Raw genomic sequence first — 26,886 nt, 5'->3', positions numbered from 1 at the left:
AAAATTTGAGGGCTTCAAAGTAGAGCAGCAATTTTCAAAAATTTCATGAAAATTGCTAAATCTGAAGGGACAGATGTTACAGAACTACAACTCCCAGCATGCCTGGGCAGTCCAGGCATGCTGAGAGTAGTAGTTTGGCAACATCTGGAGGCCTACCGTTTGGGCACCACTGTAACAGTGGTCTCCAAACTGTGACCCTCCAGATGTTGCAAAACTACAACTCCCAGCATGCCCAGACAGCCTTTGGCTGTCTGGGCATGTTGGGAGTTGCAGTTTGGCCTTCCTAGTGGTTGCCACAGTAAAGATCACTTTACTTTCACTTTCAATTCCCCCCTCCCCCACAGTAGTTTCCCTACCTGACCCAGGATCCAGCAGTCTCCAGCAACGATGGGGCTCTCCAGGTATCTTCTCCTGCAGGTACCGACTTCCATCTTCTTCCCACGATTCCCTCGACATCCAGGGGTGGCCAGAACGGAGGGTTGCCATGGCAACCCACTGTCCTTCTCTGCCATTGGTCAGAATCAATTCTGACCAATGGCAAGGGATAGGAGGAAATCGCAGCATTGCGACTTCACTCCTACCCTTCAGGATGATCTGGGCTGCCACTGATAGGTCAGATCATCACAATTTTCCGGGTGATCGGGTCACCAGAGACCCGATCAGCCTGGAATAGGAGAAAATCGCATGTCTGAATTGACATGCGATTTTCTGCGATCACCGACATGGGGGGTCCCGGGACCCCCTCGGCATTTGCACGGCATGCCTGCTGAAGGATTTCAGCAGGAATGCCGTCCCGATCTCTGCCCGGCGCGTGGCAGAGACCGGAAAAACACCAGGACGCTCTGGAACGTCCTTGGTCCTTAAAGCCCAGGGTGCGGGGACGTCCCAGAACGTCCTTGGTCCTTAAGAGGTTAAGAGACTCCGTTACTGATGTCTAGGGCTTCCAGATTTGGTGATGCAACGTCACACAATTGGTCATCCAATCAGTGGCTGAGGTGGAACATCGCTGCAGCCACCTATTGAATGAGCGGTTGCGTAATAGCACATCCCTTAAACCCTTAGGCTAAGTTTCCACTTTTTTTGTGCGTTTTTCCCCCAAAAAACGCCAAAACGTCCCCCATGGCATTTTTTTATTGAATGAATGTTGTGGCTAGATGTTAGCTGTAAGTCAATTCTTCGCAAAATTCTTTTTCCACTTTGCCAAAATGCAAAAGGAAAAAAAAAAAGCCAAACTGAACAGTGCAATCTTTTTGGGCGTTTTTCAGCTCCTTGGCGGCTTTGCAAAGTCGCAGCATGTTGAGCCTATGGTGTTTTTTTTCCATGAAATAGTGGAAATTTTCTCCCATAGAAGTGACATGTTGGTTTTAACTTTGGCGTTTCTGCTGGTAGTTTTTATTCTTCTTTGGACTTTAGGAGATCCAAAAAAGTGATGGTGATAGCTTTTTTTTTTATAACATTTCGTAGGGTACCATAAAAAAAAATTTTCAATAAAAAAAGTAGTGATGGAAAAGACTATTTAAAAAAAAAAATTTTTATCCAAAATCTCTTTATTGGAGTATAAAAGTGACATAACAGAAATAAGAGCATGGAATGCCCTACAACAATAGAACTTGGGGGTAGGAAGAGAAAGAAAAATAAGGGTGAGGGAAAGGATAAAACAAAACAAAAGATACACCAATCAATATTACACATTGATATAGATTCCTGACTATAACAACATATAGCATGAGCGGAGTGGCACCAGTAAGACAGAACAGTCCGTAGCATAAGGATGTCCGAATCGCAAAGAGGGTGAGAGAAGTCACTCAACTTTAGAGCAATTTGTGCGGATCATGTAGATCCACTCAGGTTGGATTGCAGCCAGTAGTCCCAACATTGAAGAAAGGTAAGTTCTTTGCCCGTGCGATTGGCCATCAATCTCCATAGAACATGCAAAATTAACTTTGCCTATCAAGACCAAGAAGTCCAGGGTGTCCTGAGATTTAAATAGGGCAGCATTAAGTATGGGTGCTGACAATGCTTAGGGTGCATGCACACCACATTGTCAGGCTACGGCTGCCGGATTCTGCTGGGGGAGGGGAAAACCGTGTGCTCCTGTACCCCAGCCAGACCAGCGCTGAAATCCATTGACTTTACTGAGCCGATCGGAGTCTCCAATTGACTCCGGTCAGCTTATTTTTGACCCGTATCCGGTTTTTCTGACTGGACCTAAAACCATAGTAAACTACGGTTTTAGGTCCGGTCAAAAAAACGGATACAGGACAGAAATGAGCAGACCGGAGTCAAAGGGTGACTCCGGTCAGCTCACTAAAGTCAATGGATTTCAGTGTCAGTCCGGCTGGGGAACTGTTTTCCCCCCTTCCCCAGCTGGATCCATCAGCCGTAGCCTGAAAATGTGGTGTGCATGCACCCTTACACTTGCGACTTTTTAACCTCTTAACCTGTTAAGGACGGCGGACGTATCCATACGCCCATGTTTTAAAGTCCTTAAGGACTGAGGGTGTATTGGTACGCCCGTGGGAATTCCTGTCACCGCCGCTAGCCGGTTGAAGACCAGATCGGGATGCCTGCTTAAATCATTCAGCAGGCACCCTGGCACATCACCCAGGGGGGTGTAACATTTGTCCCTTCAGATTTTGCAATTTTCAAGGAATTTTTGAAAATTGCTGCTCTACTTTGAAGCCCTCTAATTTTTTCAAAAAGTAAAAATATGTCCATTTTATGATGCCAACATAAAGTGGACATATTGTATTTGAGAATAAAAATACAATTTATTTGGAATATCCATTTTCCTTACAAGCAGAGAGCTTCAAAGTTAGAAAAATGCAAAATTTTCTAAATTTTCATGAAATTTGGGGATTTTTCACCAAGAAAGGATGCAAGTAACAACGAAAAATTACCACCAAAATAAAGAAGATTATGTCACTAAAAAACAGTCTCAGAATCAAAATATTCGTTAAAAGCGTTTTCGAGTTATTAATGCGTAAAGTGATGGTGGTCAGAATTGCGAAAAAGGGCTCAGTCCTTAAGGTGAAAAAGGGCTCAGTCCTTAAGGGGTTAAGGATGCAGGGCATACCTGTACGCCCTGCGCCAGTCCCGGTATTTAAAACGGGGTCACGCCGCGACCCTGCGTCATACCGGGTTAGTCCCGGCGGCTTATGATAGCCGGACCCTAAGCTAATAGCTTGCGGCACAGATCGTTGTGCCGCGCGCTATTAACCCTTCAGATGCGGCGATCAAAGTTGGTCGCCGTGTCTCAAACCAAAGTAAATGCTTCCCGGCAGCTCAGTCGGGCTGATCGGGACTATCACGATAAAATCGCGATGTCCCCATCAGCTAGGACGCGAGCGGAGGCCCCCTTACCTTGCTCCGTCGCCTCCGATCGGCGTTTGATTGCTCCAAGCCTGAGCGATCAACCCCCTATCAGTGTGTGCAGTGTTATAGCTCCCAATGGGAGCTATAACACAGCAAAAATAAAAAGGGGGGAGAAAAAAGAGTTAATAAAAGGTCATTTAACTCCTTCCCTAATAAAAGTTTCAATCACCCCCCTTTTCCCATAAAAAAAAAAACTGTAAATAATATAAACATACGTGGTATCGCCGCATGCGTAAATGTCCAAACTATAAAAATATATTGTTAATTAAACCGCACGGTCAATGGCGAATTCCAAAGTCAGAAACAGCGTATTTTTGGTCACTTTTTATATCATGAAAAAATGAATAAAAAGCGATCAATAAGTCCAAACAATACAAAAATGGTACCAATAAAAACTTTAGAACACGGCGCAAAAAAAATTGCCCTCATACCGGCCCATACGCGGAAAAATAAAAAAGTTTTTACTATACGGTTTCGGCATACGGTTTCATAAAAAATAAAAAAATAAATAAATAAAACTTATGCAACCGTACAGAAAACAATGCCCATAGAATTCCCATTCAAAACCGTATGCACCATAATGTATACGGTTGTCTCCATTTTTTAAACAGTTATTTTTTTTAACATGGGAGTCAATGGGAACCGTACAGAACCGTATGTGCATACAGTTCCAACTGGTTTTCACCATACAGTTTTTGGCTTTGCTTAGTTTTTTTTCTTGGAAGTTCAATCAAACAAGTAAAAAAAAAACTTTATTCATAATGGAGTGAAAAGTAAATAACTTATACGTTTTTTTCTTAAAAAAACAGATGCAACCTGACATCATTTTTCAAACTGTATACAGATAAAAATTTGTACACACGTTTTTATACAGTTTAGTCAGGTTTTGAGGAATCCGTTTTTTTTAATCAAAAACCTGATACAAAACTGTATTGCAAAAACGTGGCGTGAACCCACCCTTATAGGGGTCATAAGATGAGAATTTTTAACGTATAAATGGCCCAGAAGTACAGGGTGGTCCATTTATATGGATACACCTTAATAAAATGGGAATGGTTGGTGATATAAACTTCCTGTTTGTGGCACATTAGTATATGTGAGGGGGGAAACTTTTCAAGATGGGTGGTGACCATGGCGGCCATTTTGAAGTCGGCCATTGGGAATTTCACAAGAAAAACAATGATGTGCTTGGTTTTAACGTAACTTTATTCTTTCATGAGTTATTTACAAGTTTCTGACCCCTTATAAAATGTGTTCAATGTGCATCTAAGGGGGTCAGATCGGGAGACCTTGGGGGCCATTCAACAGGCCTACGACGACCAATCCACTTTCCAGGAAACTGTTCATCTAGGAATGCTCGGACCTGACACCCATAATGTGGTGGTGCGCCATCTTGCTGGAAAAACTCAGGAAACGTGCCAGCTTCTGTGTATAAAGAGGGAAACACATCATCATGTAGAAATTTCCCATATCCAGTGGCCTTGAGGTTTCCATTGATGAAGAATGGCCCCACTATGTTTGTACCTGTCAGGATTCGGCAGGCTGGAGGTGGATTCTCTGTGTCAGAGAGGGATTGGCGTGGACCGTGCCGGCGGACCGTTTCTACGTTGCTACTGGTTTTCACCAGAGCCCGCCGCAAAGCGGGATGGTCTTGCAGCGGCGGTAGCAACCAGGTCGTATCCACCGGCAATGGCTCAACCTCGCTGACTGCTGAGATAAGCGCGGTACAAGGGATTAGGCAAGAGCAAGGTCGGACGTAGCAGAAGGTCGGGGCAGGCGGCAAGGTTCCTAGTCAATAGCAACAGCAAGAGGTCAGGTACACTGGTAAGGCAAACACTGTAATGCTTTCTCTGGCACAAAGGCAACAAGATCTGACAAGGAAGTGAAGGGGAAGTGAGGTAATGTACACAGGGAGCAGGTGGAAGCTAATTAGACTGATTGGGCCAGGCACCAATCATTGGTGCACTGGCCCTTTAAATCTTAGAGAGCTGGCACGCGCCCTAAGGAGCGGAGCCGCGCGCCAGGACGTGACAGCCGGGGACCGGGAAAGGTGAGTGACTTGGGATGCGATTCGCGAGCGGGCGCGTCCCGCTATGTGAATTGCATCCCCGCCGGCAGTGTCAGTGCAGCGCTCCCGGTCAGCGGGTCTGACCGGGGCGCTGCAGAGAGAGGAACGCCGCGAGCGCTCCGGGGAGGAGCAGGGACCCGGAGCGCTCGGCGTAACAGTACCCCATATACCACACCATACCATCAATTTTTGTGTTCCAACAGTCTTGAAGGGATCTATCCAATGTGGGTTAGTGTCAGACCAATAGTGGTGGTTTTGTTTGTTAACGTCACCATTCACATCTGAAGGCAATTGTCTATGCTGTGAAGATACGAGATGTGCAGCACCTGAAACTACGGATACTGGAAGCCTGTGCTAGCATTTCTCCTGCGGTGTTGTGAAGAGTGGGAGAAGAGGGTTGCATTGCCAATCCAACACAATGGGCAGCACAGTGAACACATTTTATAAGTGGTCAGAAACTTGTAAATAACTCATGAAAGAATAAAGTTACGTTAAAACCAAGCACATCATTGTTTTTCTTGTGAAATTCTCAATAAGTTTGATGTGTCACGTGACCCTCTTCCTATTGAAAAAACAAAAATTGGATTAAAAATGGCCAACTTCAAAATGGCCGTCATGGTCACCACCCATCTTGATAAGTTTCCCCCCTCACATATACTAATGTGCCACAAACAGGAAGTTAATATCACTAACCATTCCCATTTTATTAAGGTGTATCCACATAAATGGCCCACCCTGTAGAACAAAATCCAAGTATGGTATTTTAATTGTATGGACCTACAGAATAAAGATAATGCGTAATTTTAACCGAAAAATGCACTGCGTAGAAACGGAAGCCCCCAACAGTTACAAAATGAAATTTTTTCTTCAATTTTGTCGCACAATTAATTTTTTTCCCCGTTTCGATGTAGATTTTTTGGTAAAATGACTAATATCACGGCAAATTAGAATTGGTGGCGCAAAAAATAAGCCATCATATGGAATTTTATGTGCAAAATTGAAAGCGTTATGATTTTTATAAGGTGACGAGGAAAAAATGAAAATGCAAAAATGGAAAAAAGCCAAGTCCTTAAGGGGTTATAAGGGGTTTTGCAACTTTTTTTTATTTTTTTGCCTAAGTGCGACTTTCGCACTTGATAAATTCCTGACCACAGCAAAGTGAAAACAAAGTTTTTGCCTGCGGTCGGGAAACCGCATACGGCCGAAAACGAAGCCGACCGGAGGCTGCGGTTCACTCCGGTCGGCTCATAGACTTGCATTAAATACGGTTCCCGAATACGGCTAAGTGCGGGCGCCGCGATTAAGCCCCGCCCCCCTCCACCAAACCGTATACGGGAACCGTATTTAAGAAAACGTGGTGTGAACCCAGCCTTACTTGACTTAGGCTCCTTTCTAGAGGAGTAACCAAGGTCTCTTTTAGAGGGTGACAACAAGCGATATTTTGTAACGATACAAGATGGCTTCAGGGGCCAGGCAATACCACAGCCACGCCCATGGGGGGGGGGTTGGGGCTATACAGTGTGGCAGATTTGAGCACACTCACTGAAAAGGTCTCCTTGTGTAATACAAAGATGCCCTTCCACACCAAAAAATAATAGCACTTGTTTTTTGGCCACTACATTTTTGGATATAACATAGGGGCCATTATTCTTCTTATCTCTTTCCTCACTTTAGTGACCCAATGGCATTTAACCCCTTAAAATCACTAGTTATTCAAATTGTAGAAAATGGATCTAGTTGGCAAGGTTGGCACCTGTTTTCCTGCCAATTCACTCTTTGGGCCAGGCTGGATACACATATGTATTATGGAGGGGCCTTCACTCTTTATATTTTCACCCTTAACCCCTTAAGGACTGAGTTTTTTTCCCACTTTCATTTTTTCCTCCTTACCTTAAAATCATAACCCTTTCAATTTTGCACCTAAAAATCCATATGATGGCTTACTTTTTGTGCCACCAATTCTACTTTATAATGACGTCAGTCATTTCATCCAAAAATCTATGGCGAAATAAAAAAAAAAATCATTGTGCGACAAAATTGAAGAAAAAACGCCATTTTGTAACTTTTGGGGGCTTCTGTTTCAACACCGTACATTTCGGTAAAAATTACGCCTTATCTTTATTCTGTAGCTCCATACGAATAAAATGATACCCTACTTAGATAGGTTTGATTTTGTCGCACTTCTGGAAAAAATCATAACTACATGCAGGAAAATGTATACGTTTAAAATTGTCATCTTCTGACCCCTATAACTTTTTTTATTCTTATGCGTACAGGCCGATATGAGGGCTCTTTTTTTTTTGCGCCGTGATATGACGTTTTTAGAGGTACCATTTTTGTATTGATCGGACTTTTTGATCGCTTTTTATTCATTTTTTCATGATATAAAAATTGACCAAAAATACACTATTTTGGACTTTGGAATTTTTTGCGCATACTCCATTGACCGCGCAGTTTAATTAACAATATATTTTTATAAAACTTACATTTCCACATATGTTTATTTTTATTTTACACTTTTTTTTATAAATGGGAAGAGGGGGGTGGTCAAACTTAATAGGGGAGGGGTTAAACGATCTTTACAAAAAAAACTAACTTTTTTTGCAATGTTATAGCTCCCATAGGGACCTATAACACTGCACTCACTGATCTTTTATATTGATCATTATTAACCCATAGGATAACATTGATCAATGATTCTGCCGCTTGACTGCTCATGCATGGATCTCAGGCACTGAGCAGTCATTCAGCGTTCGGACACCAGGAGGCAAGGTAGGAGACCCTCCTGCTGTGTCAGAGCTGTTCGGGATTCCGGATTTCACCACGACGATTCTGAACAGCCCCCTGAGCTAGCCGGCAACGTTTTACTTTCACTTTAGTCACGTCCCCTCCCATAGACTTGCATAGCGGGGGCAGAGTCGTGACGTCACGATGCTCCAGCCCCATGGTTTGTGAGCTCGCACCACGGCATGCAGCTCAAACAGGTGGGTGGCGAATACAAGATTGCGGGGGTCCCCACCGGCGGAACCCCCGCAGTGAGACATCTTATCCCCTATCCTTTGGATAGGGGATAAGATGTCTCAGGGCCAGAGTACCCCTTTAAGGGGTTAAGTCAGTGGCTCAACAGCGTTTAACCCCTTAAATTCCTCACTTATTCAAGATGCATATTTTTATCCATTGTTTAATGTTTTTTTCAGTAAAAACACAATCTAGATTTTTTTTTCTTAATCTGATTGTTCTTAATCTGATTGTCCCCTGAGGAAGCTGCTGGATGCAGTGGAAACGCGTTGGGCTTCAAACTATAATTGTATTGGTGCATTAGTATATTTAATTCTATTTTATGGGTCACTACTGGTGGATTTTACATATATACTATTAAAAGTTATATTTTAGAGCACTTCCTATGGTTGTTGTTTTTTTTTTCCCCCCTTTATGATTTCATATGATTGCTGGGAAGATTAATCATCTGAACCCTCTGTAGGTTACTTATTTACTACAGACCTATTAATTAATCTGATTGTTCCCAAATAATATTCAACATTCATGTATAAAAACAGATTTACTGCAGAGGAATAAGAGGAGAAAGGTTTACGTATAGTACTGTATAAGAAACTGGCCGAATAAGAAACCAACTTCAGCCTCGTGTGGTTTTCAACAAGGTGCCTCTAGATGTTACAAAACTACAACTCCCAGCATGCCCAGAGAACCAAAATCTGTTTGAGGATGCTGAGAGTTGTAGTTTTGCAACAGCTTGAAGTACACTGGTTGGGGAATGCTGCCTTACAAGCCTTCCGAGGCAATGTACCTCAAGCTGTTGTAAAACTACAACTCTCAGCATCTTCAAACTGATTTTGGTTGCCTGGGCATGCTGGGAGTTGTAGGTTTGCAACACCTGGAGGTACCCTGGTTATACAACATTACCTTGGAAGCCTCAGCTTCAATGCATTGTTTTTCAAAAAGGTGCCTCTAGATGCTGAAAAACTACAACTCCCAGCAGGCCCAGACTGTGCATGCTGAAAGATATAGTTTTACTACATCTGCAGAGGGACATGGCGGTAGGGAGACGTTGGCTCATATACCTTCCTGTGTCTTGCCGCTCCTGTAACAAAAGGGCGCCTTCCCGCGCAGACCCTGCAGACTACCGCGCCTCTTTACTTCTAGGCGCGAAACTAAGGGGCGGGCCGACGTCTTCCGGCGGATGAGCTCACACCGGACAGCATAGGCAGTCCATGCCCGGCCCTGCCCCACCCCCGGGGCCTGTGAGCTTGCCCAGATGTCTCCCCTCCCTCTGCCAGTGAAGGGATGACCCCTGTGATTGATGGAGGACATTTTCCTGTAGAGCGCACCAAGCACATGGAGCCTGCACAGTTTAACCCTCTCCTGGCTGATCGCACAGGGACAGGAATCTTGTATAAGTATAGTACTTACACTGTCACTAATGTCCTGCCACTAAGTCATCATATAGGGGGGTATACCTGTGGCCGCGTAACACCATGACTGCTGGAAATACTTCTGTAAAAGCCAGCAGCCTTTGTGTTAAACAGATGGGTGTTTTAGTTTTTCAGGACGGGACTGAAGCATTTCCGAGCATAAATACTGTGTGTTCTGTCTGTGCAGCCTGTTCCTCTACAAGTTTAACCCTTGGGGGTGGGGGGATAAATAGACCACACTGGACTGGAAATAACACTGCAGTATTTATCCTCTGCCATATGACTCTGTCCCTGTACAACTAAGGGACATTCACACGTTCACATTTTTCTACAAATTATCTGCAGCTGATTTTGTTACCCACTGACTAGAAAAATCAGCTGCAAAAAATCCGTAGCAAAATACGCACATGTGAACGTTCCCTTATACTGCAGAATGAGGGCTTCTACAAAGAGTATATAAAATAAAAACATAGAAATTCAGGTTACTCCCTTTTCCCATTTTTTTAAATAAAAAATTCCAAACTGCAAAAATAAGATAACATATTTTGTATTTCTACATGTGGGAATGTTCAGTCTATTAAAAAGGAACATTATTAAGCCCACGTGGTAAATGCTGTACTTAAAAATAAATTAAAAAAATAAATACCCAATCTCAGAAGTAGTTCTTTGTCACATTACGTCCCCCAATAAAAAAAAAAACTACAGATTATAACGCAGATAATGACACTTACACAACTCTGCTAGTAATTTGTTCAGTCTGCACAAACATACTGAGTGCGTATGTTTGTGTGATCACTCTATTCACTGACAGTACAATCCTAATATTCACTTATAGCATATTGATTATTGAGCATATTGAGCATTTTTACTCAGTATTATCACAGTATGGTGGTATTGTTTAGTTCTGGTATGGTAATGTTATTCAGTCACAGTATGGTGGTATTGTTTAGTTTTGGTATGGCGGTGTTATTCAGTCACAGTATGGTGGTATTGTTTAGTTCTGGTATGGTAATGTTATTCAGTCACAGTATGGTGGTATTGTTTAGTTCTGGTATGGTAATGTTATTCAGTCACAGTATGGTGGTATTGTTTAGTTCTGGTATGGTAATGTTATTCAGTCACAGTATGGTGGTATTGTTTAGTTTTGGTATGGTAATGTTATTCAGTCACAGTATGGTGGTATTGTTTAGTTCTGGTATGGTAATGTTATTCAGTCACAGTATGGTGGTATTGTTTAGTTTTGGTATGGAGGTGTTATTCAGTCACAGTATGGTGGTATTGTTCAGTTTTGGTATGGTAATGTTATTCAGTCACAGTATGGTGGTATTGTTTAGTTCTGGTATGGTAATGTTATTCAGTCACAGTATGGTGGTATTGTTTAGTTTTGGTATGGCGGTGTTATTCAGTCACAGTATGGTGGTATTGTTTAGTTCTGGTATGGTAATGTTATTCAGTCATAGTATGGTGGTATTGTTTAGTTCTGGTATGGTAATGTTATTCAGTCACAGTATGGTGGTATTGTTTAGTTATGGTATGGTAATGTTATTCAGTCACAGTATGCTGGTATTGTTTAGTTTTGGTATGGCGGTGTTATTCAGTCACAGTATGGTGGTATTGTTCAGTTTTGGTATGGTAATGTTATTCAGTCACAGTATGGTGGTATTGTTTAGTTCTGGTATGGTAATGTTATTCAGTCACAGTATGGTGGTATTGTTTAGTTCTGGTATGGTAATGTTATTCAGTCACAGTATGGTGGTATTGTTTAGTTATGGTATGGTAATGTTATTCAGTCACAGTATGGTGGTATTGTTTAGTTTTGGTATGGCGGTGTTATTCAGTCACAGTATGGTGGTATTGTTCAGTTTTGGTATGGTAATGTTATTCAGTCACAGTATGGTGGTATTGTTTAGTTCTGGTATGGTAATGTTATTCAGTCACAGTATGGTGGTATTGTTTAGTTCTGGTATGGTAATGTTATTCAGTCACAGTATGGTGGTATTGTTTAGTTTTGGTATGGAGGTGTTATTCAGTCACAGTATGGTGGTATTGTTCAGTTTTGGTATGGTAATGTTATTCAGTCACAGTATGGTGGTATTGTTTAGTTATGGTATGGTAATGTTATTCAGTCACAGTATGGTGTAATTGTTTAGTTTTGGTATGGCGGTGTTATTCAGTCACAGTATGGTGGTATTGTTCAGTTTTGGTATGGTAATGTTATTCAGTCACAGTATGGTGGTATTGTTTAGTGCTGGTATGGTAATATTATTCAGTCACAGTATGGTGGTATTGTTCAGTTTTGGTATGGTAATGTTATTCAGTCACAGTATGGTGGTATTGTTTAGTTCTGGTATGGTAATGTTATTCAGTCACAGTATGGTGGTATTGTTTAGTTCTGGTATGGTAATGTTATTCAGTCACAGTATGGTGGTATTGTTTAGTTTTGGTATGGTAATGTTATTCAGTCACAGTATGGTGTTATTGTTTAGTTTTGGTATGGCGGTGTTATTCAGTAACAGTATGGTGGTATTGTTCAGTTTTGGTATGGTAATGTTATTCAGTCACAGTATGGTGTTATTGTTTAGTTTTGGTATGGCGGTGTTATTCAGTAACAGTATGGTGGTATTGTTCAGTTTTGGTATGGTAATGTTATTCAGTCACAGTATGGTGTTATTGTTTAGTTTTGGTATGGCGGTGTTATTCAGTCACAGTATGGTGGTATTGTTCAGTTTTGGTATGGTAATGTTATTCAGTCACAGTATGGTGGTATTGTTTAGTTCTGGTTTGGTAATGTTATTCAGTCACAGTATGGTGGTATTGTTTAGTTTTGGTATGGCGGTGTTATTCAGTCATTTTATGGTGACTGAATAACACCCCCTCCTCTAATCTGCAAGCATATGTGTAAACAGAAAACTTGTTTGTCTGGCAGATTCTGCAGAGGCAAGTCTTGGCCAGGGGAAGTCATCATGGCAGAAAAGTAGAAGTGAATGATCAGAGAAGACATCTCCTGTGTGATGCTAGATGTAACTGTAATCACTTATATGGTCTGCAGATCCTGTGTTCAGCTGGTATCTACCACTATATGGTCACTGTATGTGGGAATATAGGGTGTTTGTATAGTGAATTTTTGACAGTAACAGTATTGTGGTGTTAGTCATTAGTCAGTCATAATAGTAGAAGTGGTCATGGTGTGGCAGTATTATTTGTTCCTAGTGTGCACCTGTACAAGTATAGTCCCGAGGTACATGTACATTGTCCCGGCCCACAGGACACTAGATACACCTCTGATCTTATAGCTGCCCTTTCACCACATGAGGTTGGTGCTGTCGTGACAGTGAAACCATCTCACAACCGATTCGGATCACCATGTAAAATCAGCAGAAAATGATGCAGGACCTCATGTTCGAGTTTCGCCTAAGGCCTCACAAAGTCTAGAGCTGCCTCTGGATAGCTCACCCCCCCCCCCCCCCCCCCCAAACGATGCCTCTGTATATGCCAAGGTATGCCATATTGTAATATGTAATATTGCCACAGATGTTGAAGCCGGACCTGTAGATCCTGTATACTTACATATTTAGTGTCAAGGATGGGTTAATGCAAGGCCTTAAACTGTGAGTGACTACTGCTGTGCTATTTTGCAGAGTGTCGACATGAGCAAATTCACACCAGACAATCAGACAATGTTGGTATTAATTCCCTCCTCGGTACTGACTCCAGGGAGTTCTGTTTATTATCCGGAAATCACATTCGTTTTTACTATCTAACAAAAAGGGGAGGGTAAAACTATGCATGAAATTATGATTTTATATGCTGATTGGTCATTTGAGCGTGGCGTAGCATAAGTCATTTATGTTGCAAGCCCTCTAGATTGAGATTTCTCCATCCTTCCACAAAGCCCAATGTTTAGACTTCTTGTATCCATAGACTCCATCTCAAGGTTCTAGTATTAATTACAGGCAAAGAGCAGCTGAAATGTCTTGAATTAAGGAAAGCAAAGTTCTGCGATATTTAGCAATAGCATATAGGATTTAATAAAGGTATATGAGTATAGATATAGCGATCAATATATCAGAATATTATAGACCCAACATTAGTACAGAAAAGAAAAATGTCCTTCAAGTTCACACTCATTGTTGTAGAAGATGGCTCGCCATCAATGCTCTCTCATGGTGATAAACCTGGTGAATGGGAAACTGTTTCAATAGAGACATTTCTGGAAAACATTTCTGGAAAATCTATTCTGTGTATGGGCAAACCTTATTGGCATATCGGGATTGGCATCTTGCGGGTTCCAATAAAATACTTGCAGGTGCAGGCGGTAACAAGGTTGTTTCGAGCAGTCAAAGAACATACAGCGAGTCCCGCAAATTCCCGCACAGTCCCACAAACCTCCCAAATGCCACAGGGGGCTGATGAAATTACCGATAATGTCCAAAATCGTGAATATCGGCCGATAATATCGGCCAAACCGATAATCGGTCGATCCCTACTAACTACTCTAATGATTCCTATAAATTTTTTCCATAACATATGCTCTGAAACAAAATCAAAAAAATATTAGTGAAGTGAAATTGAAATAGTAGAAGATAATTTAGCAAATTTGGTGGTTTTCTTTTCTACACCATTTACCTTGTGGTTGAGCTTACATGTTATTTTGGTACTTTAGGCCGGCCTGATTACAGCAATACCAGATTTGTATAGTTTCTGTCATGTTTTAACCCCTTGCCGCATATGAATGTTTATAAACGTCCATTTGCGGCTCCCGAGGTATGACGTGCTTAGCAGGTGAGCGTGCATCATACCCGGTGGGTCCCGGTTGCTGAAAGCAATGAGGACCCACGGCTAATGCCGGACATCGCCGATCAGGCTGATGTTCGGCATTAACTCTTTAGACGCGGAGATCAAAGTTGATCGCCGTGTTTAACCCCTTAAGGACGCAGCCCTTTTTCACCTTAACCCCTTAAGGACCAAGGACGTACCGGTACGTCCTTGGTCCTGCTCTTCTGATATAACGCGGGGTTACACAGTAACCCCGCGTCATATCATGGCGGGCCCGGCATCATAGTGAAGCCGGGACCCGCCTCTAATAGCGCGCAGCGCCGATCGCCGCGCGCTATTAACCCTTTAGCCGCGCGCTCAAAGCTGAGCCCGCCGGGTGAAAGTGAAAGTTCCCAGCTAGCTCAGTCGGGCTGTTCGGGATAGCCGCGGCTAATCGCGGCATCCCGAACAGCTGACAGGACAGCGGGAGGGCCCCTTCCTGCCTCCTCGCTGTCCGATCGCCGAATGACTGCTCAGTGCCTGAGATCCAGGCATGAGCAGTCATGCGGCAGAATCGTTGATCACTGGTTTCTTATGAGAAACCAGTGATCAACATAGAAGATCAGTGTGTGCAGTGTTATAGGTCCCTATGGGAGCTATAACACTGCAAAAAAAAAGTGAAAAAAAAAAGTGAATAAAGATCATTTAACTCCTCCCCTATTAAAAGTTTGAATCACCCCCCTTTTCCAATAAAAAAAAAAAACACAGTGTAAATAAAAATAAACATATGTGGTATCACCGCGTGCGGAAATGTCCGAATTATAAAAATATATCATTAATTAAACCGCTCGGTCAATGGCGTGCGCGCAAAAAAATTCCAAATTCCAAAATAGTGCATTTTTGGTCACTTTTTATATCATTTAAAAATGAATAAAAAGTGATCAATAAGTCCTATCAATGCAAAAATGGTACCGTTAAAAACTTCAGATCACGGCGCAAAAAATGAGCACTCATACCGCCCCATACACGGAAAAATAAAAAAGTTATAGGGGTCAGAAGATGACAATTTTAAACGTATTAATTTTCCTGCATGTAGTTATGATTTTTTCCAGAACTCCGACAAAATCAAACCTATATAAGTAGGGTATCATTTTAACCCTATGGACCTACAGAATAATGATAAGGTGTAATTTTTACCGAAAAATTTACTACGTAGAAACGGAAGCCCCCAAAAGTTACAAAACAGCGTTTTTTTTTCAATTTTGTCGCACAATGATTTTTTTTCCCGCTTCACCATAGATTTTTGGGCAAAATGACTGACGTCATTACAAAGTAGAATTGGTGGCGCAAAAAATAAGCCATCATATGGATTTTTAGGTGTAAATTTGAAAGAGTTATGATTTTTTAAAGGCAAGGAGCAAAAAACGAAAATGCAAAAACGGAAAAACCTCCGGTCCTTATGGGGTTAAGGACTGAGCCCTTTTTCGCAATTCTGACCACCGTCACTTAACGAATTAATAACGCGAAAACGCTTTTACCGAATATTCTGATTCTGAGATTGTTTTTTCGTGACATATTCTACTTTTTCTACTATTTTGGTGGTAAATTTTCGGCGTTTTTTTTTTGTGAAAAATCCCAAAATTTCATGAAAATGTAGAAAATTTAGCATTTTTCTAACTTTGAAGCTCTCTACTTGTAAGGAAAATGAATATTCACAATAAATTGTATTTTTTTTCACAAATACAATATGTCCACTTTATGTTGGCATCATAAAATGTACATATTTTTGCTTTTTGAACAAATTAGAGGGCTTCAAAGTAGAGCAGCAATTTTCAAAAAAATTCATTAAATCTGAAGGGACAGATGTTACAGAACTACAACTCCCAGCATGCCTAGGCAGTCCAGGCATGCTGAGAGTTGTAGTTTGGCAACATCTGGAGGGCTACCGTTTGGGCACCACTGTAACAGTGGTCTCCAAACTGTGACCCTCCAGATGTTGCAAAACTACAACTCCCAGCATGCCCAGACAGCCTTTGGCCGTATGGGCATGCTGGGAGTTACAGTTTGGCCTTCCTAGTGGTTGCCACAGTAAAGATCGTTTTACCCCCCCGTCGATTCCCTACCTGATCCAGTATCCAGAAGTCTCCAGCGAAGATCCCGGGTCCCCAGGGATCTTCTCCTGCAGGTACGGCCTCCATCTTCTTCCCACGATCCCCTCGACATCCAGGGACGGGCAGAAGGGGGTTGCCATGGCAACCCCCTGTCCTGCGCTGCCATTGGTCAGAACTCCGGAATTGGAGAAAATCGCATGTCTGAATTGACATGCGATTTTTTCCAATCGCCGACATGGGGGGGTCTCAGGACCCCCTGAGCGATGTGCCAGGGTGCCTGCTGAATGATTTCAGCAGGCATCCCGATCCGGTCCCCAACGGCTAGTGGCGGGGACTGGAATTCCCACGGGCGTATCCATACGCCCTGCATCCTTAAGGACTGGGGATGCAGGGCGTATGGATACGTCCTGAAGAGGTTAAAGGGAAAAGTAAAAGCTTCCCAGCAGCTCAGTCGGGCTGATCGGGACCATCGCAGTAAAATCACGATGTCCCGATCAGCTAGAATGCAACAGGAGGGTGCCTTACCTGCCTCCTGCGAGTCCAATCGGCGATTGATTGCGCCAAGCCTGAAATCTAGGCTTGAGCAATCAACCGCCGATAACAATGATCACTGCATTGCAATGCATTGGCAGTGATCGGTGTATTGAATCAATGTACTGCATGTTATAGCCCCTATGGGAGCTATAACATTGCAAAAGAAAGTGAAAAAAAAAGTTAATAAAGATCATTTAACCCCTTCCCTAATAAAAGTTTGAATCACCCCCCTTTTCCCAATAAAAAAAAAAACTCTGTAAATACAAATTAACATATGTGGTATCGTTGCATGCGTAAATGTCCGAACTATAAAAATATATTGTTAATTAAAGCGCAAGGTTAATGGCGTGCGCACCAAAAAATTCCAACGGCCCAAATAGCCTATTTTTCGTCACTTTTTATACCATAAAAAATGAATAAAAAGTGATCAAAAAGTCTGATCAAAACAAAAATGGTACACATAAAAACTTCAGATCATGGCTCAAAAAATGAGCCCCCATACCGCCACGTACATGGAAAAATAGTTAGGGGGGGTCACTACTACTGCATGTAGTTATGATTATTTTTCAGAAGTAATACAAAATCAAACCTTTATAAGTAGGTTATCATTTTAATCATATGGACCTACAGAAAAAAGATAAGGTGTCATTTTTACCGAAAAATGTACTGGGTAGAAACGGAAGCCCCCAAAAGTTACAAAATGGCATTTTTTCTTCCAATTTGTCGTACAATGAATTTTTTTCTTCCGTTTTGCCGTAGATTTTTGGATAAAATGATTGTCATTACAAAGTAGAACTGGTGGCCCAAACAATAACCCATCATATGGATTTTAGGCGCAAAATTGAAAGGGTTATGATTTTTAAAATGTAAGGAGGAAAAAAACTAAGTGGAAAAACGCTATGTCCTTAAGGGGTTAAAATGAACATTGTGAGTGGCAGCGGGGGTCATGTATAATGAAAGCACTGTGGGGGGCAATATATTTATACAGTAACCCCCGACCTACGATGGCCCCGACATATGATAAAATCGACATACGATGCTTTTATATGGGGCCATCGCATTAACTGCTATCCGACAGCGCAAAATGCTTAAGCTGCTGCCGGATAGCAGTTTAAGCATCCCAGACAGGTTCGCTCACCTACTCCCGCTGCTCCAGGTCCACTTCGGGATCCTCCGGCGTCTTCCGCATCTTCTCCAGGGTCCGGGCCTCGCTTTCCGGCGTCGTTATTACGTCACTATGCACGCCCGCCGGCGCAGCAGCGTAATAACGTCACCAGAAAGTGAGGCACGGACCCTTCAGAAGATGGGGAAGAAGCCGGAGGATCCCGAAGAAGACGCCAGAGCAGCGGGACAGCATTGGGAGCCCCTGGGACAGCATCGGGAGCGGTGAGGATGCGGTCCGGAGCGGCGGGGACAGGTGAGTATAACTTCCTATACTTTACATTGCACGGATCCCTCAACATACGATGGATTCGACAAACGATGGGTCGTTTGGAACGAATTACCATCGTATGTTGAGGGACCACTGTATAGGGCTGCGGGGGGGGGCGCAGACATATAGCCTATATATCTAGCGCACCCCCTCCGGCGCATTAATAAAGATATGACCCCTGCCTGCGCATCTATAATGTACCCCTGCTGGCGCCTTTATAATGTACCCCCTGCAGCGCATTTGTCATAATTTGCCACCGCAGCGCTATATGTGAAAAGTATATCTAGCAGCAAGGCATCGGACCAGCAGCCAGCCAGCCCGGTGATGCTGATGCAATACTTTTCATTCATAGCGCTGCGGCGGCATTTGTATATAGAAGCACTGTGGGGGCCAGATAACGCTATATGTCTGCCCCCCCCCCCAGCACTTCTATATACTTATGCCCCTGCAGCGCTATGTATGAAAAGTACAGGGTGGTCCATTTATATGGATACACCATATTAAAATGGGAATGGTTGGTGATATTAACTTCCTGTTTGGGGCACATTAGTATATGTCAGGGGGGAAACTTTTCAAAATGGGTGGTGACCATGGTGGCCATTTTGAAGTCGGCCATTTTGAATCCAACTTTTGTTTTTTCAACAGGAAGAAGGTCATGTGAAACATCAAACTTATTGGGAACTTCACAAGAAAAACAATGATGTCCTTGGTTTTAATGTAACGTTATACTTTCATGAGTTATTTACAAGTTTCTGACCACTTATAAAATGTGTTCAATGTGCTGCCCATTGTGTTGGATTGTTAACCCTCTTCTCCCACTCTTCACACACTGATAGCAACACCGCAGGAGAAATGCTAGCACAGGCTTCCAGTATCCGTAGTTTCAGGTGCTGCACATCTCGTATCTTCACAGCATAGACAATTGCCTTCAGATGACCCCAAAGACAAAAGTCTAAGGGGGTCAGATCGGGAGACCTTGGAGGCCATTCATCTGGCCCACGACGACCAATCCACTTTCCAGGAAACAGTTCATCTAGGAATGCTCAGACCTGACACCCATAATGTGGTGGTGCACCATCTTGCGGGAAAAACTCAGGGAACGTGCCAGCTTCAGTGCATAAAGAGGGAAACACATCATCATGTATGACACTGGATATGCGAAATTGCTACATGATGATGTGTTTCCCTCTTTATACACTGAAGCTGGCATGTTCCCTGAGTTTTTCCAGCAAGATGGTGCACCACCACATTATGGGTGTCAGGTCCGAGCATTCCTAAATGAACAGTTTCCTGGAAAGTGGATTGGTCGTCGTGTGCCTGTTGAATGGCCCCCAAGGTCTCCCAATCTGACCCCCTTAGACTTTTATCTTTGGGGTCATCTGAAGGCAATTGTCTATGCTGTGAAGATACGAGATGTGCAGCACCTGAAACTACGGATACTGGAAGCTTGTGCTAGCATTTCTAACATAGTTCATGAGGTTGAAAAAAGACCAGAGTCCATCAAGTTCAACCTATATCCCTAATGAGTCCTTACTGAGTTGAGTTGATCCAGAGGAAGGCCAAAAAAAACTCATACTAGAGGTAAAAATTCCTTCCCGACTCCAAATATGGCAGTCAGAATAAATCCCTGGATCAACGTTCTGTCCCTATAAATCTAGTATACATAACCAGCGATGTTATTACTCTCCAAGAATGCATCCAGACCCGTTTTGAACTCTTTTACAGAGTTCACCATGACCACCTCCTCAGGCAGAGAATTCCACAGTCTCACTGATCTTACAGTAAAGAACCTCCATCTGTGCTGGTGTAGAAACCTTCTTTCCTCTAGACATTGAGGATGCCCCCTTGTTATAGATACAGTCCTGGGTATAAATAGATCATGGGAGAGATCTCTGTACTGCCCCCTGATATATTCATACATAGTTATTAGGTCTCCCCTAAGCCTTCTTTTTTCTAAACTAAATAACCCTTATTCTGATGATCTTTCTGGGTACTGTAGTCCTCCCATTCCCCGTATTACTCTGGTTGCCCGTCTTTGAACCCTCCCCAGCTCCACTATATCTTTCTTGTACACTGGTGCCCAGTACTGTACACAGTATTCCATGTGTGGTCTGACTAGTGATTTGTACAGCGGTAGAATTATTTCCTTGTCGTGTGCATCTATGCCCCTATTGATGCACCCCATGATTTTATTAGCCTTGGCAGCAGCTGCCCTATACTGGTCACTACAGCTAAATGTACTGTTAACTAAGACTCCTAAGTCCTTTTCCATGTCAGTAATCCCAAGTGTTCTCCCATTTAATACATAATTCCAGCCTAGATTTTTCCTCCCCATGTGCATTACCTTACATTTATCAGTGTTGAACCTCATCTTCCACTTCCCAGCCCAAACCTCCAACCTATCCAGATCCATTTGTAACAGTACACTGTCCTCTATAGTGTTTACCACTTTACAGAGTTTAGTATCATCTGCAAAGATTGCAACTTTACTATTCAACCCCTCTACAAGGTCATTAATAAATATAATATTTCTCCTGCGGTGTTGCTATCAGTGTGTGAAGAGTGGGAGAAGAGGGTTGCATTGACAATGCATCACAATGGGCAGCACAGTGAACACATTTTGTAAGTGGTCAGAAACTTGTAAATAACTCATGAAAGAATAAAGTTACGCTAAAACCAAGCACATCATTGTTTTTCTTGTGAAATTCCCAATAAGTTTGATATGTCACATGACCCTCTTCCTATTGAAAAAAACAAAAGTTGGATTCAAAATGGCCGACTTCAAAATGGAAACCATGGTCACCACCCATCTTGAAAAGTTCCCCCCTGACATATACTAATGTGCCACAAACAGGAAGTTAATATCACCAACCATTCCCATTTTATTAAGGTGTATCCATATAAATAGCCCACCCTGTATATCTAGCAGCAGAGCATGGGGCCAGCAGCCTGCCCGCTCAATGATGTTGACTGAATACTTTTCATACATAGCGCTGCGGTGGCATATGTATATAGAAGCGCTGAAGGGGCAGACATATAGCGCTATATGGCCCCCACAGCACTTCCATACACATATGCCGGCGCAGCGCTGCTACTAGATATTCTTTTCACATATAGCGCTGCGGTGGCAAATTATGACAAATGCGCTGCAGGGGGTACATTATAAATGTGGCGGCGGGGGGTACATTTACAAATGCCCTGGGGGGGGGGTTCTCATATCTTTATAAATGCGCTGGAGGGGCAAGATATATAGGCTATATGTCTGCCCCCCCTGCAGCGCTATATAATGCATATGGCCCCCTCTGCTACTCACAATGTTTATTTTAAAAACCCTGCTGAGAGCCCTGAATGGCTGCTCGGTACCAGCCATTCAGGACTCCTGGCAGGGGATTTAAAAATGAAAGTAAAAACTATACATCACAGGGTTGCGGAGCTTGCCCGCTCGCGCCCCTGCTTAACCCCTTAACGACGCAGGATGTATATTTGCGTCCTGCGCCGGCTCCCGCGATATGAAGCGGGATCGCGCCGCGATCCTGCATCATATCGCGGCGGTCCCGGCGCTCATCAATGGCCGGGACCCGCGGCTAATACCACACATCGCCGATCGCGGCGATGTGCGGTATTAAACCTTTAGAAGCGGCGGTCAAAGCTGACCGCCGCTTCTAAAGTGAAACTGAAAGTGACCCGGCTGCTTAGTCGGGCTGTTCGGGACCGCCGCAATTAAATCGCGGCGTCCCGAATAGCTGATCGGACACCGGGAGGGCCCTTACCTGCCTCTTCGGTGTCCGATCGACGAATGACTGCTCCGTGCCTGAGATCCAGGCAGGAGCAGTCAAGCGCCGATAATGCTGATCACAGGCGTGTTAATACACGCCAGTGATCAGCATAGGAGATCAGTGTGTGCAGTGTTATAGGTCCCTATGGGACCTATAACACTGCAAAAAAAATGTAAAAAAAAAGTGTTAATAAAGGTCAATTAACCCCTTCCCTAATAAAAGTTTGAATCACCCCCCTTTTCCCATAAAAAATAAAACAGTGTAAAAAAATAAATAAACATATGTGGTATCGCCGCGTGCGTAAATGTCCGAACTATAAAAATATATCATTATTTAAACCGCATGGTCAATGGCGTACGCGCAAAAAAATTCCAAAGTCCAAAAAAGCGTATTTTGGTCACTTTTTATACCATTAAAAAAATGAATAAAAAGTGATCAAAAAGTCCGATCTAAACAAAAATCATACCGATAAAAACTTCAGATCACGGTGCAAAAAATGAGTCCTCATACCGCCCTATACATGGAAAAATAAAAAAGTTATAGGGGTCAGAACATGACATTTTTAAACGTATAAATTTTCCTGCATGTAGTTAGGATTTTTTCCAGAAGTGCGACAAAATCAAACCTATATAAGTAGGGTATCATTTTAACCGTATGGACCTACAAAATAATGATAAGGTGTAATTTTTACCGAAATATGCACTGTGTAGAAACGGAAGCCCCCAAAAGTTACAAAATGGCGTTTTTTTTTTTCCGATTTTGTCGCACAATGATTTTTTTTTCCGTTTCGACGTGCATTTTTGGGTAAAATGACTAATGTCACTGCAAAGTAGAATTGGTGACGCAAAAAATAAGCCATAATATGGATTTTTAGGTGGAAAATTGAAAGGGTTATGATTTTTAAAAGGTAAGGAGGAAAAAACGAAAGTGCAAAAATGGAAAAACCCTGAGTCCTTAAGGGGTTAATAAGTTCTGATTGCATCGGTTCTCAAGTGAGACCCGGTGCGATCAATCACTTAGCCCCTGTACTACAACCCCCATCATGGAACAGTCTCTGTTCCATGATAGGGGTAGTAGTACAAACACTAATGTAGCCTCCCGAACCACCGGCAGACTCCCGCAGCCAGGGAACTACTACTCCAATCATGGAAACAAGTCTGTTCCATGATGGGAGTAGTAGAAGACCCAGCTGTGGGAGTCTGTAGGCAGAGGTGTTGTAACAGCCGTACATGACGGATGTTATAACGGGTCTTAACGGATGAATATGCCCGTTATTTTGACGGACGTTATTCGGCAGTTAGCATACGTTATTTCATCCGTTATTATACATCAGTTTTTACTCAGAAATAACGGATGAATACTCATAGGCTGACATTTATCATTGTCTTTAAGGCGCAAGCAGGGTTTATTTTCGCCTTTTTGTTTACACATTTCTGCTGATTTTGAGTTGCAATCCACTGATTTTGGCAATACACATGATATAAAAGGGATTTATGAACTGCGCCTTTTTGTAAAAAGGTGCAAAAAGGCACAAAGCCACTGAAAAGTCTCTAAAACTACACCAGCCCAGACCTGGCGTAGCTTTTTGGTGTATGTGAAGAGAGAAATTTGAGAAAATGTTTTCCTGCACAAAATGTATCAAATGCTCTGTGACCATTTAATAAATGTGGTGCTCCTACACATTACCAGTACACAAAAAAAGGTGTAAAAAAAATGCTTCACCTAAACTACAATGATAAATGTGGGCCATAGGGTGAAAGGAGACTAACAGATATAATTGGTCACATACACAATTTTTTGGGACTATTCATCTCATAGATAATATATTTTTATATACTTTAATATTTCCTTATGGAAATGTTTTATATTTTGTAATGCATTTTCTACAGCTATCTCTATATATTTTGCTGACTCTTCACTGGCAAGGGCCCTGCTGGTGAAGTAGGTTACATATTTGTGCTGGATTTTAACTTTTTTTTTTTTTACCTTACATTTCATCTATATATCTAGTAGATCTTGAGCACCAGTACCTAGTTTTTAGCTTTATACTCCTTTTTGCATCGGGATTTAGGTGTATTCCTGGCTAGCTTGACCTATTTATTAGAATTTTCGGAAAGAGAGCCATCCCAGCACCGTGGTTTATTCTTGCTAAATTTCGCTTTGGTTGTCTGGGAATGATGGGGGATGTAATTTATCAACAGCTGGAGGCTCTTTGTTTGGTCAGACACTACCAGAAAAGGACTCTTCACAGAGCCTTACTTACCACACCTTGTTCCAGGCTGTGAGCTTCTTCTTGTGTAACAATGACATCACTAGAGGCGGGGCTTGCCAAAAAGAGGCGCAAACCAGCGACAAAGTGGTAAGTAGACGTCTATTAACTGTAGACATTATTCAGCCATCTAGATCAGTGTTTCCAAAGCACAGTCCTCAAGTATCTCAAACAGTTTGTGTTTTCGAACTTTCCTTCTTTTACTGTTGATTTATTGTATATTATGGTCATTGCATCAGGCATCACCACAATTATATCACCTCTGAAAGACTAGAAAATCCTGAAAACATGACCTGTTGGGGGGTCTTGAGGACCGCACTTGGGAACACTGACCTAGATAGATAGCTGTATAATGTATACTACCCCCAGAAGCGCAATTTATACCTTTCACTGTCGGCGAGCTGAACTCTAAGAAAGCTCGCTCATCAATAGTCAGATTCATCTCCTTTTATAAGGGATTGGTTAAACAAATCAGTGCAGCCTTATTTAACTTTCAATACATCTAAAATATCAGCCTTTAAAAACACTGAAGCTGAACACTGACAGCTAAAAGTAAAGCCATGTCCAATCATTTGATTTTGAAAGCCACCTTTAGAAAATACTGAACAGTAGCTATTCAAATGGCCAGAAACAGCCTGTATAGTTTTTTTTTCTGTACAATACTAATAGTTATAGATTGGCACTAGAGATGAGCGAACTTACAGTAAATTCGATTCGTCACGAACTTCTCAGCTCGGCAGTTGATGACTTTTCCTGCATAAATTAGTTCAGCTTTCAGGTGCTCCGGTGGGCTGGAAAAGGTGGATACAGTCCTAGGAGACTCTTTCCTAGGACTGTATCCACCTTTTCAAGCCCACCGGAGCACCTGAAGACTGAACTAATTTACGCAGGAAAAGTCATCAGCTGCTGAGCCGAGAAGTTCTTGACGAATCGAATTTACTGTAAGTTCGCTCATCTCTAATTGGCACTCATCTCTTAAATCACACTTTATTAGAATTCATAAAAAACAGCTTATATCTGCAAAAGTATAAAAAGGAAACATCATCCACAGCTGAGCGTCACACAGGCTCAAGCACCGTAACGTGGTCTCCTGCTTCTTCTGGCTTTGTTTAGGTCATCACCAGGGGACTAAATATATGGAACCTATGGTGTTCCCTATAAGGGAAAAATTCTAATATATGACAAATAGCATACAGTATGTATTATTAAAACGTATGCCTAATTAAGATGCAACCATAGTTAAAAAATTTGAATATTCTTGGGTGAAAAAGTGCTGTCCCTGCAGCTATTACAGCTAGTGTGTATTTGTGAGGAGACCAAATACAGGAAGTTATGACAGCACAAGCAGGGCTCTGTGCAAACGTCTGGCTTGTCAATCATCCTGATGTATGAGCCAGAAGCTTGTAATAAAGCCTCATTGCACAGAGCCCTGCTTGTCCTCAGTGCACAGACCCCTGCTTGTCCACCCCCACTTCCTGTATTTGGTCTCCTCATAAACACACATGCAATAGCTGCAGGGACAACAATATACATATCTTTTAACCAATGTATATTACAAATGTGTGTATATGTAATGGTATTATCTTCATTATATAACATTTTTTTGTTGATGGCAGGTAAACTTTAAAACTATAACAAACTCCTATTGGAAAATATTCAGTTTGTTGCAGTCATTAAGACCTAGAACTCCTAGCACATCGGTGTACATAACCTATACAGCAGAGGTACTCAACTATTTTTTGTGAGGGTCCTCTTATTCAGGTCTGCCATTGGTAAAGGTCCAAGCAAAGCGCTGAGGCCTGGTTCACACCTAGTGGCTGCAGTGTCATGAACAAAATAGGTAAAATGACTGAAGTCTGGAGGATGTAAACTAGGGATGTCCCGATACTGATACTAGTATCGGTATCAGGGCCCATACCCGGCATTTGCATGGTATCGGGGACTCGTTTAATGTCCCCAATACCATGTCCGATACCTGCTGCAGTGCGGCCCTGCTCCACTTCCCTATTATCCTGTCCGCATCATGGCGTCCCATGGAGGAGCATGTGACACACACGTAACTCCACCTCCTCCCATGTGCGCAGCGTAACGCTACGGAGGAAGCAGAGCGACGTGTGTGTCACATGCTCCTCCATA

At 42.5% G+C, this 26,886-nt stretch overlaps 1 protein-coding gene across 8 annotated transcripts in view; it reads right to left on the bottom strand.

Annotated features, from left to right (window-relative positions):
* LOC130368702 (uncharacterized) overlaps positions 1-26,886 on the bottom strand; it is a 355,350-nt gene that overhangs the window by 308,461 nt on the left and 20,003 nt on the right. Inside the window, exon 1 of one of the 8 annotated variants that reach the window (XR_008892546.1) lies at positions 9,523-10,018. The exons of 1 other annotated variant lie outside the window; for it this stretch is intronic. Coding sequence is in view for 4 of the 7 variants with exons in the window: in XM_056572777.1 (XP_056428752.1) it covers positions 9,523-9,772 (250 nt within the window). In the remaining 3 variants the exon portion in view is untranslated. Of the gene's footprint in view, positions 1-9,522; positions 10,022-26,886 lie in introns of those variants that run through there. 6 more of the 8 variants (XM_056572777.1, XM_056572756.1, XM_056572787.1 and 3 more) reach the window with 6 other exon arrangements.

Source organism: Hyla sarda, chromosome 1, assembly GCF_029499605.1.
Source record: "Hyla sarda isolate aHylSar1 chromosome 1, aHylSar1.hap1, whole genome shotgun sequence".
NCBI lineage: Eukaryota > Metazoa > Chordata > Amphibia > Anura > Hylidae > Hyla > Hyla sarda.
The sequence above is the reverse complement of the archived record's forward strand: the minus strand, read 5'-3'. Positions and strand labels throughout refer to the sequence as shown.